Consider the following 16,277-nt stretch of genomic DNA (forward strand, 5'->3'; position numbering starts at 1 on the left):
AATATATCCTCACCAAGCATAAATTCTGCATCCCATCTTTGTTTACCAAATTTTAAAACCTTACATTTTGCAACACTGAACTCACATCCCCATTTCTGTGCCCAATCACTCAATTTATTCAAGTCTTCTTGTAAGGCCACAACATCTTTACTACCCTTCACGGTTCATCCCAACTTTGCATCATCTGCAAACAACTGAATATCTCCATCCAAATCTTCACCTATATTGTTAATATATCTATATATATCTATATATCATCAATATATTTAGATATAATTAAAAGTAAATTAACACCATGGGCCAAGAAAATTATTGGAGAACAATGTGACTTTAGGAAAGGAAGATCCTGCATAGATTCCACATTTACACTCAAACAAATTATAGAAAAAAGAATAGAATTTAACCTGCCAACATATATGGCCTTCCTGGATTATGAGAAAGCATGCAATCAAATCAACAGAACAAAATTAATCAATATACTGTATGAATTGAAAGCTCCACCTCAAACCACAAAAGCAACAGCAAATATAATGGAAGAAAGCTATATTAAAATTAATTAAACAACCGAAAAAATTAAAACCAATAGAAGTCTCATTCAAGGAAGTGGATTATCACTAATATTCTTCAATATATATATATATGGAAAAAATTTCAAGAGAGTGGAGGAAAAACAAAATTATAGGAATTAAAATAAGAAATAAAGAATTAACCAGCCTTTTGCATGCTGACGATCAAGTTATTTTTGCTGAAAATGAAGACCAATTACAGAAAAATCTACATGTATTAAACAAAACAATAGAACAGTATGACATGAAAATCTCAATAAATAAAAGAAAATCATATAACATTTGAAGGTAAAGAAATTAAAAGATGCAAACTAGTCATTCACAACAAAGTAATAGAACAAGTGAACAAATTTAAATATCTAGGAAATTACATAAGCCCCAATGCAGAAATCGACATTGCATATAAAAAGCAAAAATTCCTAGTGGTCATTGGAACTTTGAACAGACTTCGATAAACAGATGTTTAGAACAACCCAAATAAAACTATAAAATAATAGTCAAACCAATTCTGAAATTGGTGTAGCTATTATTTTCAGTTTAGACAAGATCGGAAATTAAGAAATAAGAAAACAATTATCCATAATTAACATAACAGAAGACATCACAAACTATAGAAAGAACTAAAAAAACCATGTAGAAAAAAAAAAAATGAATGAGGACAGATGGCCAAATATTGCCTGGAAATATAAACCAAAAGGGACACCAATCAAGAGGAAATGGGCAGAAGACTTTTTAAATCCTTGAAAACGTTACAGGCAAACAATTGCCTAACATGCAAAGTCAAGAAGAAGTTACAGGATACAAGCTACATGACACTACACAAAAGTAAGATGAATTTAAATGTTGGTTAATGATTTATACTAGCCTGACCTTTGGTGGAGGGAAAAAAACAGAACTACATTGAATAATTTCTAAAGTCCTCTCGTATTAAGATTTTCTTGTCTGGGATTGTTCTGGATGCTACACAGGTTGAAGATGGGTCCTCCAAATTCTTGGAATAATTAATCCATCATTCTTGTTCAGATCTGGATGATGTTTCAGCATTTCACAGGCTTTTTTAAATGTTCTTTCAAACCAAGTTTTTGTATGGTGTAAGGACTTGGTGCTTTTCCAGTCAATTCTGTGATATGTTTGGAGTGTGTGGTCTGACAGGTCTGTTTCACCATAGTGGAGGTATTTAATGTGGAATTTGTGTTCATCTTTTCTAGAAAGAATTTGTCTTGCTAAGAGTGAACTGAAATCCTTTGTTCTAATTGATCTCATTAACTTAGTCAAGGATTCCTTGTAGTTCTTTTTCATTAGAAAGGGAAAGAATTTGTCTTGCTAGGAGTGAACTGAAATCCTTTGTTCTAATTGATCTCATTAACTTAGTTCAAAGGATTCCTTGTAGTTCTTCCTTTTCATTACAAAGGGGTACTGTATTATCAGCATACCTCAGATTACTGATCAATCTACTACCTATCCTAATTCCTGTGTTAAGCTCATCCAATACTTCACATGTGATGTCCTCAGCACAGATACTAAACAGGTGAGGAGAAAGTAGGCATCATTGCCTAACTCCCTTTCCAACCTGAAGCCAATCAGTTAATCCAACACCTGTTCTTACCATGGCTTCTTCTTTCACTGCTAGCTATCAACCTGGTAATTTGATGATGAAAACTTATTAATTCATTACCTCCCACAATTTCATATGCTGAACACAGTCAAAAGCTTGGGAGTAGTCTATGATACACATTACCTATCAACAATCTGTATAAGACAAAGGATCTTTGGTTCCCTTTCCTTTCCTAAAACTTTGTTCCTCTGCCTCAACTTGGGCTGAATCTTATTTAGAATGATATTTAATAATATCTTGCTTGCATGAGAAATTAAACTAGTAGTTCTACAATTCTTGCAATCCTTCATATCTCCATTCTTGTGCGATCGTATGAAAACAGACTTCTAGTCTCTAGGTCATGATCCTGTCTCCAATATACTTGTAATCAATCTATAAAACACTCTTATCCCTCCATCCCCTGTGAACTTAATTACCTCTACTGGGATTCCATTTACACCAGAGGCCTTATTGTTGTTAAGCTGTTTAATTGCTCCTACAACCTCATGTCTAAGTCGAGGAGGTTCCAAATTGAAATTTTCTTGGTAAGAGGGCTCCTCCAAATTTTCCTTACCTCTTTGCCGCACAGTTCCTCAGAATACTCTTTCCATATGTTTCTGATTTCCAATTCTTCTTTAGTACTGCTCCATTCCTGTCTTTGATGACATTAAATTTGGGCAATAAACTTGTGCTTTGAGTCACAAACTAAACAAGACATCCTTTTATAATTGTGCCTCTTCACCTGGAATTCTCTGAACATTTATTAGTATGAAAATTTTTTTTTGTCCTGTCTGGTGACTTTTCTAACTTCTCTTTTATATTTTTCATTCTTTGTGTCTCTAACAGCCTCTTTTCAATCAGATGCCATGTGTTGAATTTGATATTCACAGATCTCTTGGTCTTCTATAATTGAGCTCAATACTTGTTGACTGCATCCTCTATTATAACCTTGATCCCTTCCCACGCATTTCAGGTGAGTCATCCTCACTAGTCTCAAAAAGATCATCCAACCATGTTGATGTTTCCTCTGTTTTCTTCATGGCTATCTGCAGGTTTTTTTTTTTTTTTTAATAGATCAAGCCCACACGAGAAGATGCAAAACCTATACTATTTGATCAAAATATCTGGATGGCTGCTCATCCCAAATCTCACTCTAATATGGAAGGCATTAATATGGAGTTGATCTACCCTTTGCTGCTACAACAACTTTCAATCCTCTGGAAGCCTTTCCACTAGATTTTGGTATACTGTTGTAATATACCAAAACCATTCGAATCTTCCAGAAGAGCATTAGCAAAGTCAGTGAATGAAGAAATTTGGTGTGGCTCAAAATCGGCATTACAATTCATCCCACAGGTTTTTCCATTGGGGATGAGATCAGGAGCTCTGTGCAGGCCAATCAAGTTCAACATCCAACTCATCTCATGAAACCATCCTTGCACAGACCTCACTTTTGTAGACAGGGATGCTGTTACAGGAAAAGGTCATCAAGCCGTTGCCAAAAAGTTGGAAGCACAGAATTGTCTGGAATGTGTTTACTAGCTGCAGTGTTAAGATTACCTGTTGCTGGAATTAGGGACTCCAGTTTGAACCATGAAAAACTCCAGACCTTGATGCCTTCTCCAAACTTTACAGTTGGCACAATATGTTTGGGAAGGTAGTATTCTCCTGACATATGCCAAACCAAAACTCATCAGATTGTCAGATGATCATTCATTACTCCAAAGAACATCTTTCCACTCCAGAGTCTAATGACTGCAAGCTTTACACCAGGGGGTAAATGAGTTTTGGGAAAACTCCACCTGATACTTTCATTGACTTGCTGATATTAGGTTTGTGTGCAGCTGAAGAGCCATGGAAATCCATGTTCTTCAGTTCCCGATGAACAGCTGTGCTGCCATTGCTTGCGGACACATTTTGGAACTCAGTAACAAGTGTTTTTGTTTTGTTTGTTTTTCTGCTGGACCTGTAAAAACATGTCACAGCTTCCCGAGTCCAACTGCAAAAGCACAAAACCAGCTTAACTTTCCTCCTTCGTTCCATCTGCTTTTATTCTCATGAACAGCCTTTGTCATGAAGTGTTCTTAACTCTACAGTGCCACAGCTTTCCAAGAAAAGTGTCAATAGGTTCACTCTTTCCAAAACCTCATTTATACCTACACAGAGTACTAAAATGCTACAGGTCTTACCTTTTTGTGTGTCTATGTGTATGTGCGACTGATATAAAATTACCTTGATGGACCTGTTTCATTCAGGATTTCTCCATGAGTGCAGGTCACAAAGATGCCTCCAATAATCTTGATTTTCTCTCTTCCATGTTATACCGATAGATTTCACTAATGGATCTTCCCATCTTGTAGATGGTTTTCTCTTTATTCTTGGTTGCCAATTGAGTATTCTATATGTCCATCTGTTATCCCTGAGTCTGGCTATGTGGCCTGCCCATCTCATCTCATCTTGCTTTTGTATACTGCAGTTACATCTTTTATACCTGATCTCTCTCTTAGTTCTGTGTTTCTAACATGTTCCATTTTGCTGATGTTACAAATCCTACATTCTATTGCACGCTGAGTTATTCTGAGAGTCTCTTCTTTTCTTGTCATATTCCTGATCCATATGTGAGTGATGGAAGAATGTCACTATTAAAGTCTGTGTATGTGGGACTGACTAGACTTTTTTCAGAGATGTCAAGATTTGGATCAGTAAGTGTTTCTTTTAGTCTGTTGAATGATAGCAATGCAGCTTTCTTTTTGCTAGCTCTTCAGATAAATCATTATTTATTTTTATTGTTTGTCCTAATTGTAGGAGTCAACTTATTCAATAGGGATGTTATTAATACATACGTGACTGCCACTTGTATAGATGTTTTTAATCCATTTTGATTTTTCTAGATTCATTTCTAAGCCTATCTTACTGCTGTTTGTGTATATTTTTTCACCTATTTCTTCTAAGTCTTTTGGATTGTGGGATATCTGTAAAAGATCATCGGCAAACATAAGGATTTGTAGTTTTTCGCCATCTATGCTTATTCCTCTTTTTTTCAGAATGTTTTCAAAGTGCTGGTAAATAGATTTGGGGAAATCATAGCGCCTTGGCAGACCGCTCTCTTTATATCTACATTTATAGGTTGATCAAATAGGGTTATTTGTGTAGTCTGATTTTTGTTAATTTCTTTTATCATGTGGATGTAAGTAGGGTCCACATTTATTTCCAGTAAAGCAATGATGACTGAATTGTGTTCTATGGTATCAAATGCTTTTTTTTAAATCAATAAAGAGGAAACAATAGATGGATTCAGTACTCTCTGCATTTTTCTGTTAGTTGTGAAATGACCTGGATGTGATCTATTGTGGATAGGCCTCTTCTGAATCCTGCCTGCTCTCTACTGGAGTTGTCTTCGCGTGTGTTTTAGATTCTATTCAGTATTACTCTATTCATGCTTTTATATATGTGAGTGAGTAGACAGATTGGACAATAATTTTTTTAGGTCTTCCTTGTTCCCTTTTTTGAATAGAAGTTTTTGAGGTCTTCCATTCCTCTAGAATCTTTCTTTGAAGTACCATGTCAATCTGGTAGCTTTGAATATAGTTGGTCCACCTTGTTGGATTTCTTCAGCCTTAACATGATCACGTCCTGAGGCTTTAGCCGGCCTGGTTAGCCGAGTGGTTAGCGTATCTGCTCTCTAGCCAAAAGGCTGTGGGTTTGAATCCCACCGTGGCCATGGATGTTTGTGATTGTCTGTCAAAATACTAGTGGTGGTGGTTGTCGGTAGTGGCATTGGTGTATTTGATGAAGGTAGTTGCAGTTGGTGGAGATGGAGAGTTGTAGAGTAGGTGCCCTGCCTCGTTGAGTCTTTGGACTCCCTGGAGGTGTTACATAATAATATAAAAATAATAATTTACCTTTATTCATTTTCTTAAGGGCATGTTCTATTTCTTCTTTAAGTAGATCTGGTATATTGTTTGGTTTTGGAATGACAGGTTCTGAGACTTGGCACTTAGTTGCATAAAGATCATTATAAAAATTCTGCACAATTTCTTCTATCCTTTTTCTATTAGTATGTTTTTCTCCATTTTGATCCTGTAGAGCAAAGTGAATGTTTAAAATTTAAGTCTTTCTCTATTTTTTTTTTTTTTAGGCTGATTTTTGCCTGCGCTGCTTCTCTTAGTTTTTGTATTGAAAGCTTTGTAGTCTTCTGGAATTTTTTTCCTTAGTAACTTAGATAATTACAGATAATTTTGTATTCTAGAAAATTTCCTTCAGATTTCTTCAGTTCTTTTCTCTTTTTTAGTAGTTCTATAGTTTGCGGTGAGAGTCGTTCCCTTTTCTTTTGTTTCACAGGAATTTCTGATTTTTTCTTGCACTCGTTGAACTTATTAATAAATTCAATATAGTCATCATTTATGTAACGGTTCTTAATAGTCCATTTGGTCTCTTCTATATACTTCCTGAACTTGTGGTAGTCTATTTGTTTGGGTTGTCTTTTGTGGTTTGATGTTGCCCTGATATGATGTTCTTTTTTGTGGTCTATTCTTATACTGGCTCTGAGGAGTCTGTGGTCAGAATCTATGTTGAAGTATGTTTTGTCTATTATATACCAACATTTTGTACTACCAGTCTTTTACAGTCTGTTAAAATGTAGTCAATTTCATTTTTTTGTGTGTCCATTTGGTGATTGCCAAATCCATCTTCTTCCTGGGTGTTTGTTGAAAAAAGTGTTCATGATAAAAAAGGTTGTTCAGCTGCACCAATTTCAGCTAATCTCTCCCCCTCTTCTATTTCTTTCTCCCAGGCCATTTTGACCTATAAACTTTTCGTGTTCTTTTCCGCATCCTATTTTGGCATTAAAGTCTCCACCAATGAATGTGTATGTTGACTTGTATTTTAATGCCTGTTCAAGATTCATGTAAAAATTTTCTATTTCTTGATTATCAGCTAAAGATATTGGAGCATAGCAGGATATTAATTTTATTGCTATATTGTTCTCTATTCCAATTAGGAGTACACCTATTCTTTCAGATATGATGTTACAAAAAAGGATCGACTTGGTAAGCTTAGATTTAACAATGAAGCCCACTCCACCTTGTTTGCCATTGCTTGAGGATGCTCCAAGGAGTATCTGTGAGTCATCATACCATCTTGCTGTCAGCTCTTTAAATCATTTTTGTTTCATTCACTAGCAGGATATCTAAGTTGATATTGGTTAGTTCTTTGATTAATAAATCTATTCTGTAGTCACTTCCCAAACTTTGAGTATTGAGGGTACCAATTGCCATTTTCAAAGATCTAAAAGGTGGCCTGCCTTCATCTGTGAGATTCTTAGCACCCGTGGCCTCACACGGCGCCTTACCACTGCTGCTGTAGAAAGGTGAGTGTGGGCAGCGCAGGACTCGGGGTCATTTCTCTTGTTGCAGTAGTTGCATATACACTTCTCCTGACTAGGCTTCTGAAGTGTTCGCCAGAGCTCTGTTAGTGGTATTGGGTGCAGATCTGATAATGGCTAGGATTCCCAACACCACGGGAAGGTAGAGTTGGACTTTGCATCCCTGATATAAAAAAAAAAATATGCTATTAACATAAGATATGATTGTGGCTCATCTTTTATACTATATTTCTATACACTGGTGTCCAAAAACTTAAGGACAAAAGCTATTTCTGAAAATTACAACCACAAATTCAGATAAATCAGCTTGTGGCAATTTGTATAACTGATGATTTTGAGTAGAAAGCAGGTAGACATTCAATTTTTTGAAACACACGCAAAGGGATCATGTGGTGGCACTCAACAAGATAAAGGGATAAACACTGCACAAAGCAAATTGTGTTTGAAGGAAACTCCTTTCATGAAGGAATAAAGTTGCAAACTTGGATGTCTTGTAATGTGTCAAAGACATTATCTAGATGATTTCATGCAGGGAAGAATTTTTGGTTACCAAGTAAAACACATCAAACGAATGTGAAACACTTCATTAGTTTAATCAATTTTATTTACATATTACCAATTCTATGGTATTAATTTATTGTATATAGCTTTTTTTTTGCATTTTTTTTTTACCTTACTGCACCTGTTGGGGCATGCTAGTCCTTATATATGCCAGTTTTGTGAATTATCATTGATTTTGTTATAATGGAATATGACCAATAAGAGCTAGAATATGCAGCATCTTTAGGAGTACTCAGTGACCCACCACAAAGTAACCAACTAATCGCAACACAGCAGCCTAAAATAAGTGTGCTATATCCAACAGTGCATATTCCAATAATGGAATTATTGGATATCAGCATATTACAATAATAATATGAAATATTATTTGCATATTCCAATAATGGAATATGCAGATAATATTTCTTGCAATTTTTTATATTAATTTTCCAAAATTGGAATCAATCAATTTTGTAGTACTGTTTCATGTAGTACTATCATATCCTGTACACCCCTGGTACATGTCAGGAATTTGATGATGATATTGATTTTCCAAAATAAACATATTTCTTTGTATTGATTGTAAAAATGCATCCTAAACATTTCTTGATTGTTTCCACAATTGCCATTGCTGGCAACTGGGCAACACATTACTTGCCCAGTGCAAGTAATTGAAAAATCTTCAATTAATAAATTAAAGATACCAAGAAATTACATACTTGGTTTAATCCTTTATCCAAGTGTAAGCAAACAAAGTTTGTGCCTGAAATATTTTCAGGACTGGGGCAACTCATGGTAAAGGTGGTATGACTTTGCATCACTTGCTTTAGTATCCCATAATGCAGAGCACATATCCTTGCAGGCATGTATAATGCTATGCATTATGGGAAGGATTATTACCCAGTCCAGTAGTGATTAAGGCAAGTGTGTGAAGTCATACCACCTTTACCACGAGTTGCCCAGGTCCTGAAAATACTTCAGGTGCAAACTCTGTTTGCTTACACTTGGATAAAAGATTAAACCGAGTATGTAATTTCTTGGTATCTTTAATTTATAGTATAACCAAGTAGAAAAACTTTCAACAACTACTTATCTCTAATCCAGAGTATTTTAATAATAAGGTGTAACAACTTTTGGCAACTTGTATATGAAAATATGACTTCTGCATTACTTCAAACTTGGTATCACCTCTGGGTCTGGATCCCACTGATGAGACCTCAATAAAGGTCGAAACCTATCTTGTATCTTTAATTTATAGTATAACCAAGTGGAAATACTTTCAACAACTACCCATCTCTAATCCAGAGTATTTTAATAATAAGGTGCGACATCTTTTGGCAACTCGTATATGAAAATATGACTTCTGCATTACCTCAACCTCTGGGTCTGGCTCCCACTGATGGGACCTCAATAAATGTGAAAACCGGTCTGGGTAGTGACCCTTCCCATAATGTGATGTGAAGTCATACCTTAACTTGTGGTAAAGATGGTAACCTTTACCATGAGTTGCCGCAGTCCTGAAAATACTTCAGGTGCAAACTTTGTTTGCTTACACTTGGATAAAGGATTAAACCAAGTATGTAATTTCTTGGTATCTTTAATTTATAGTATAACCAAGTGGAAAAACTTTCAACAATCTTCAATTAAATTTTTCAATTTAATTGAAAAACCTTCCAATGTTTTTGGAAGATTTTTCAATCAAAAATATCCACTAATATAGTTAACGCACGTGTATCCCTAAATAGTTTTATTTGACAAGAGTTTCTGTGATGATTTTAATTTTTGTTTTACCCACTCTGTTTATAACAGCAGAACAAGAAATTGGCTGTTTTTCCCAAAAGAATAATTCACAACATACCACAAGCATTTGAACTGAAAATGTTATAATAATCATAAACATAATAGATTAAAAATAAATAAATAAATGTTCATGTATCATTGATGAAATATATGAAATTTTTCGTTACGTCTTATACTGATAAACATACTAATATATATGTAGTTCTTTTTGTATGTTTGTTTGTATTATAACTATAGTCCATTAGTACAATGGGTAGGTTATGTTTTTTTATTGTTTTTTTATACTTTTTTTTTTTTTTTAACAGAATTTGGAAACCCTTCTCCAAACACAGAAGTTTTTCAAGCCACTGCTGATCTTCCAATAAGCAGGATGATGGTTCACCTGAGTGATGAAATACATCTCCACCTAAAAATTAACAAATTGCTTCTACATTAGTAGTTATTACAAAAGGGAAAAAAAATCAGCCATAGCATTAAAAAAAACTTATAAATTGACCAGGTCTGAGACTGAATATACAACTGATATATTAGGCAACCATGGTTATGCCACCCCTAACTAGTGAGTTAGCAAAAAAATTTTTCGAGCTGTGTGTGTGTGTGGTGGTGGGGGGGGGGGGGGGGGGGGGGGGTGATCAATGGCAATATATGGGATTTATGACAGTTCATACATATGTGATTTATGACTACTTGCACTTATAATGGCCAATCCCATTAACACATTCACCAATTTTTGATTTTGATCAAAAGATACTTTTGCTCAAGCTATTGTTGCTACTAATGGTGAGAAAACCCTCAGACTTTTGAATGAAATACAATATCTCGCAGATATAGCATGAAGTGAAGTGGCAGAGTGTATGCACAGTGTTTAGAAGAAGCTGCTGAATGACTACTTGGTGGATCAACAACTCAACTTACCCATAAAATACAATAATTGTTGTATGCAACCCTATTCCACTTTTCAACATTTATGAAAAAGTCAAGGTGCACATGTGCCAGTTACTAGTAGTCATAACAATAACACACACACACGTCATAAACTCATTAGTTTTCCATTTGCCTATTAGCAAAGCACAATGTAAGTTAGTTAAGTGAATAAATTTATATATTTTTAAAATAATTAATTTTTTTTTACTTCATGTTCAACATCAAAAAAGAGAAAAGATATCACTATCATGAAGAATGAGAGCAAGATTATTTTATTCAGCTTCTTAAACTTCTTAGCAGTCCCTTTCATCATTTTGGTCTTCTTTAAGATGATGCACAGGCAAACAATCAAATATTTTAAATAAAAAATAAATAAACAAATAAATAATTTGTAAGTAAACATTTGATTGCAGATGGATATTTATAGACGTAGATCTTGTGTAAAAATTAGTGGATACCACTGATATATATAGTCAGTCTCTCCCTCTCTCTCCATGCTATCAACAACGAAATATTTATTGGATAGTCAGTTTCATTTTTTCCTTGAGAAGCTTAAATTTTTATTATTTGTTATGTTTTACATGAACACAGTAATGAAAAGTACAAATAATTACAAGCAATCACAAAAAGATGCATTTTTATAATATTCTCATCCAGTAATATGATTTATATAATGGTACTGGTGTAACTATTATAAATAGCATTTTTTTGGCTGCTGATTTATATAAGGATTTTTACATACATAACCAAAGGTACTTAAATGTATAATAACGTTCTACCTAATTTTGCCACTAAAAATGGTCCAAAAATTAAGAAACTAAATGGTTCAAAAAATCAATGAAATGAAATCAATTAAAGCAACATAATCAATTAGTTGCGAAGATTCTAATGAAATCATTTTAACAATAAACATGGTCTGACATAAATCAAAACTGAACATGATATATAATTCTTTATACAATTGTGAAACATTTGGCCCAATTTTTCCTATTAAAACTGTCAAATAAAAATGAAAATTGAGATGGCTTGACATATTTTTGTACAGATTACAAGTGCCAAATTTCAATACAATCTCTCCAGCCACAACTGAGAATAAAATGCATACATGCAGGCAAAAATATATTTTAAATAACTTACCTGAAGAAGGGCAATAAATAAAAAGAAGATATTTGAATATCGTCTAAACTGTTCAAACAGGAACTTGGGCAGAAAAGAAAATGCATTATATTTTGCTGTGCTGAAACAAATTATAAAAAACTTTAAATTATCTGATATATGTTATAATTCAGTTAAATGGCATGTTTATAATTATTAACTGACTTAAACACCGAGAAAAAATACAAGAGATTTAATCAAGTTTCACTACTAGTTTCATTGGAAATGCCGACTTCGACAAGTGAATCCAGTACCTATGTAAGTATGTATATGTAGAAAGTATTTTACCAGGTTTAAAATAGCTTGGTATCTTTAACATATATATGTGCCTGTGTGTGTAAAATAGACCTCCAAAGAGTCAGCAGATTCATCATGAGAGTCTCACTTGCAAACAACATCATATAGTACATTAATCTCTTTTCCATTCATAATACATTCTAGCAACAAACCCACTTGCCCTCTAATTTAGTATACAAAAATCATACTTCTTGATTATCACCTGTAAATACAAGAGGGAAAAGAGGAACAATAACAAGAGGTCAGGGAAGGTCTCGCATTCTTTCCCCTTCTCTCTTCCTTCCACTCTATGAACAATTCCACTGAATTAATCAGATAAAACTCATACTAATGTAAGACTGAGCAGCCATAGCTCCATCAGTATAGACAAAGTCCGTTGGTTGGAAAGAGCCGAGTTCGATTCCTGTCAGTGATGTGAGGAACCTTTATCTGGTCTCTTTCGACAAAAGGTGAGTTCGCCAGTCTCATATGGAGATAGGGGTTTTTTCACCCAGAAACTAGGGTTTTTTGTCCCCCAGAACAGGCAAACCAGCCCTGTGAACACAAATAATTTACAGTCATGAATACATCCCAGCCATATTATTTATGCCAGTTGCGAGCCTGAATAAAATTGGGGGGGATGGTGAACTACCCTGTAAAAATCTCAACACAAACACTTTGTGGGAAAGCCTACAAAGTTACCTAGGGTTGGAAATGAAGGGATAAACCATCATCACCCTATGTAAGACAAAGCCCTTTGGTCAGAAAGACCTGGGTTCGATTCCCATCAGTGATGTAAGGAACTTTTATCTGGTCTCCTTCAACTAAAGGTGAGTTAGCCAGTCTCATACGGATGTAGAAGGTTTTTTCACCCAGAAACTCGGGATTTTCGTCCCTCAGAACAGGCAAACCGGCCCCATGAACACACACAGATTACAGTCATGAACACTTATGACAATATGTAGAAGAAATAGGGTCCTCACCACATGTTGTTATGCCCGTAGTTAACCATGAGTTACATCATGGTAATCAACCTCCTAGATAGGAGACGACACATGAATGGGAGTTCATTACTGTTCCCATACTAGACTCTGTACTTGTAGTACTCTTATATGATTGGATTATACGATTCTAACCCACAAAAGGTAAATCTATACTATGTTAGTACTATAGCAGACTAAAGATTTTTTTCTATTTTAATTAATTTTTATCATTTTTTAATTCATTTTTACCTAGCATGGAAACATTGCTCTAGAGGCAAAACATGAAACTTTTTCAAGCTAGTTTGGGGTGGTGGTCTCATACTAGACAATGAAATTCATCTATTAGGTGATGACAAGCATATACATCAATGCCCATGGCATTTCAACCCACAGTCTGTTGGTTGAAGAGCAGATACACTAACCACTCAGCCAACTAGGACAGGTGATTAGTTACAGATACTCTAGACCTCTCCAGTTTCCACATTATTATAAAACTAGGTGCAGTAACATCAAGATACCGAAAAGAACTTCATTAACTTTTCTCCTGGCATCTTCCTTATCAGAGCAGCAATACAGCCATTTCCTAATGATTGACATTCCTTAGTCTTGTTACTACCTCAGCTACTATTTGTCTTCTGACATCTCCAGATTCCACATCACTACAAAATCCAGGTGAATAAGTATTTATACTATAGTCTGGGAATGGCCTGCACCACATTTCTACATCATATCAGCCTTGCTGATCTTCCTTATGATGGCAGCAATATAACATGTAAACTTCCTAATATTTCGACTTTCTTATATTAAAAATGTGTCATTAACCCCCAAGATCCCAAATTTAAGCCAACTCTTCAAACTCAGTTTCATTAATGCAATACACAGCATTAAACTTTTGTACTCCAAAGTACAAAACCTTGCCTTATCAACATTAAATAGCAATGCCACACATCTCTCCAAGCTAAAAATGTATTTAACTCTTTCAGAATGGACTTGACATCAAACTCTTCACAACATGGAAATTCAGTTGTTTCAACAAACAAATGAATATCCTCTTGACAAACAATTATGAAATTTCATAAATAAATAATAATGAACGGTAGTGGCACAAGGAATTTAAGCATGCCACTGGTTAGCTTTCTTTATTGGGATGCTGCCACCTAGATCACATTACAACTTCTCATGTGGCAATGCCACCTTTGCAAAGTTGAGAAGTATCATGTTATTAACCTCCCTTTTCCAGCACAATTGTCACTTTATCATAAAATGCATGTAATTTTTTTTAAACCCAAACTTTTATTCTATTACTAACCAATCTTTACTAACCACCACCACAACAAACAGACAACAGATTGGAAAGAAAAAATTTAGACAACACAGAAATATAGCTGGCCTGGTTGGCCGAGTGGTTAATGTATCTGCTCTCCAGCCAAAAGGCTGCAGGTTCAAATCCTGGCACGGGCATGGATCTTTGTGATTGTCTGTGAAAATACTAGTGGTGGTGAAGAGTAGATGCCGTTGGTGTAGATGATGTGGTTTGCTGTAGTTGGTGGACGGAATGGTGGAGAGTTGTAGAGTAGGTGCCCTCCCAGAATACAAGAAAAATACAACTGGTTAACCAATAACAGAATGTGTTACATGCTCCATCTTTTCTTGTCGTAAAGATGGAGAAGAACCTCCAACTACCAAAACTAACAGAATCAAATGACTACAACCTCTCTCAGAGACAACAGACTCCTACATTCGTACACACTAGGAATGTAGGAATCTACAGAACAAAGGGTTCCAATTCCATATACAGGTAACTCTTATTGTACATACTTTCGTTATCCACATTTCTGAATATACATAGCTTCATTTTGGTACATAAGGACTATCACTGTTTCCTATCCAAGGTCATGGAAGCTTTTGTGCATATGTCTTGTATCCCACTTCCATCTGCTATGCTCCATGCCATTAGCGTGTCTACTTTTTTCATCTCTTTTCAATAACAATCCTTTGACAGATACTATTAATTTACTTAAATATTTTACCCCTGATATCAAATTTTTCAACTTTATTACCCATTCCAATTATTTTAGTGTTCAAGATAAATTATATTAGCAGCCTGAAAGTACAGCAATGGGAAGTCCTCTTTCTCCTAGACTTGCCAATTACTTTATGAGGCACTTTGAAGATTATCTCCTTGATGACATTTTTCCCAAACTTACAGAATTGTATCTCATTTAAAACTTTTTGTCTGAAAACTAACTAAGATGATGATTCATCATAGAATTCAGTTCATTCTGAAGGAGAAAAACAACTAATCAGCCTTTCTAGCTTGTGATAGTTTGCATTTCTTTATCAGTCTTGTGATAGTTTGCATTTCTTGCTTTTTTTAAAAAAAAAAAAAAAATGTATGCTGATCATGTCCATGCTACTTTACACCATCTAAGTAAAAAAAAAAAAAAAAAAAAAAAAAAAAAAAGGGACTCATCTATGGAAAGAGGTTGCAAGTTGAATGCACTGTCTGAGAGTGTGGTGAATACAAACACAAATTTCAGGTACAGTTTGATGAGTTTCATGTGTGATGTGTGTGTGTACCACCCCAACACACACAATGAGTCTGACTCCATGGAGGCTGGCAAGTAATGATGATAAAAGAACCCTAATAACCCCTTTTTGTCTTACTTCGGACAACCTCCAAATAATCTCTAGGCAAGACTTCTCTTGTTGGGATAACTTTATCGTTCAATCTTTCTTGAGATAAACATATTAAAAGTAATATTTACTCAGTAAGAGCCTCCATAGCTCAGTCGGTATAGACAAAGCCCTTTGGTCAGAAAGACCTGGGTTTGATTCCCATCCATGACATGAGGACCCTTTATCTTGTCCCTTCTGACTAAAGGTGAGTTAGCAGGTCTCATATGGAGATAGAGGGTTGGTTTATTCACCCAGAAAACTCGTGTTTTTTGTCACTCAGAATAGACAAACTGGCCCTGTGAACAAACATGAATTTATAGCCATGAATACTTACAAGAATATGTGGAAGAGATATGGTCCTCACTACATGTCGTTAT

General features: G+C 35.0%; 1 protein-coding gene across 1 annotated transcript in view; it reads right to left on the reverse strand.

The window, feature by feature from the left end:
* The window catches only part of ATP8A (ATPase phospholipid transporting 8A1), a 1,088,708-nt gene that overhangs the window by 995,721 nt on the left and 76,710 nt on the right, over positions 1–16,277 (reverse strand). The window contains exon 3 of the mRNA XM_090406292.1: positions 11,945–12,044. Coding sequence (XP_090262418.1) covers positions 11,945–12,044 — 100 coding nt within the window. The remainder of the gene's footprint in view (positions 1–11,944; positions 12,045–16,277) is intronic.

The sequence above is a fragment of the Typopeltis vanoorti genome, chromosome 16 (genome assembly GCF_054136105.1).
Source record: "Typopeltis vanoorti isolate ZY-2024b chromosome 16, IOZ_Tvanoo_1.0, whole genome shotgun sequence".
Lineage (NCBI taxonomy): Eukaryota > Metazoa > Arthropoda > Arachnida > Uropygi > Thelyphonidae > Typopeltis > Typopeltis vanoorti.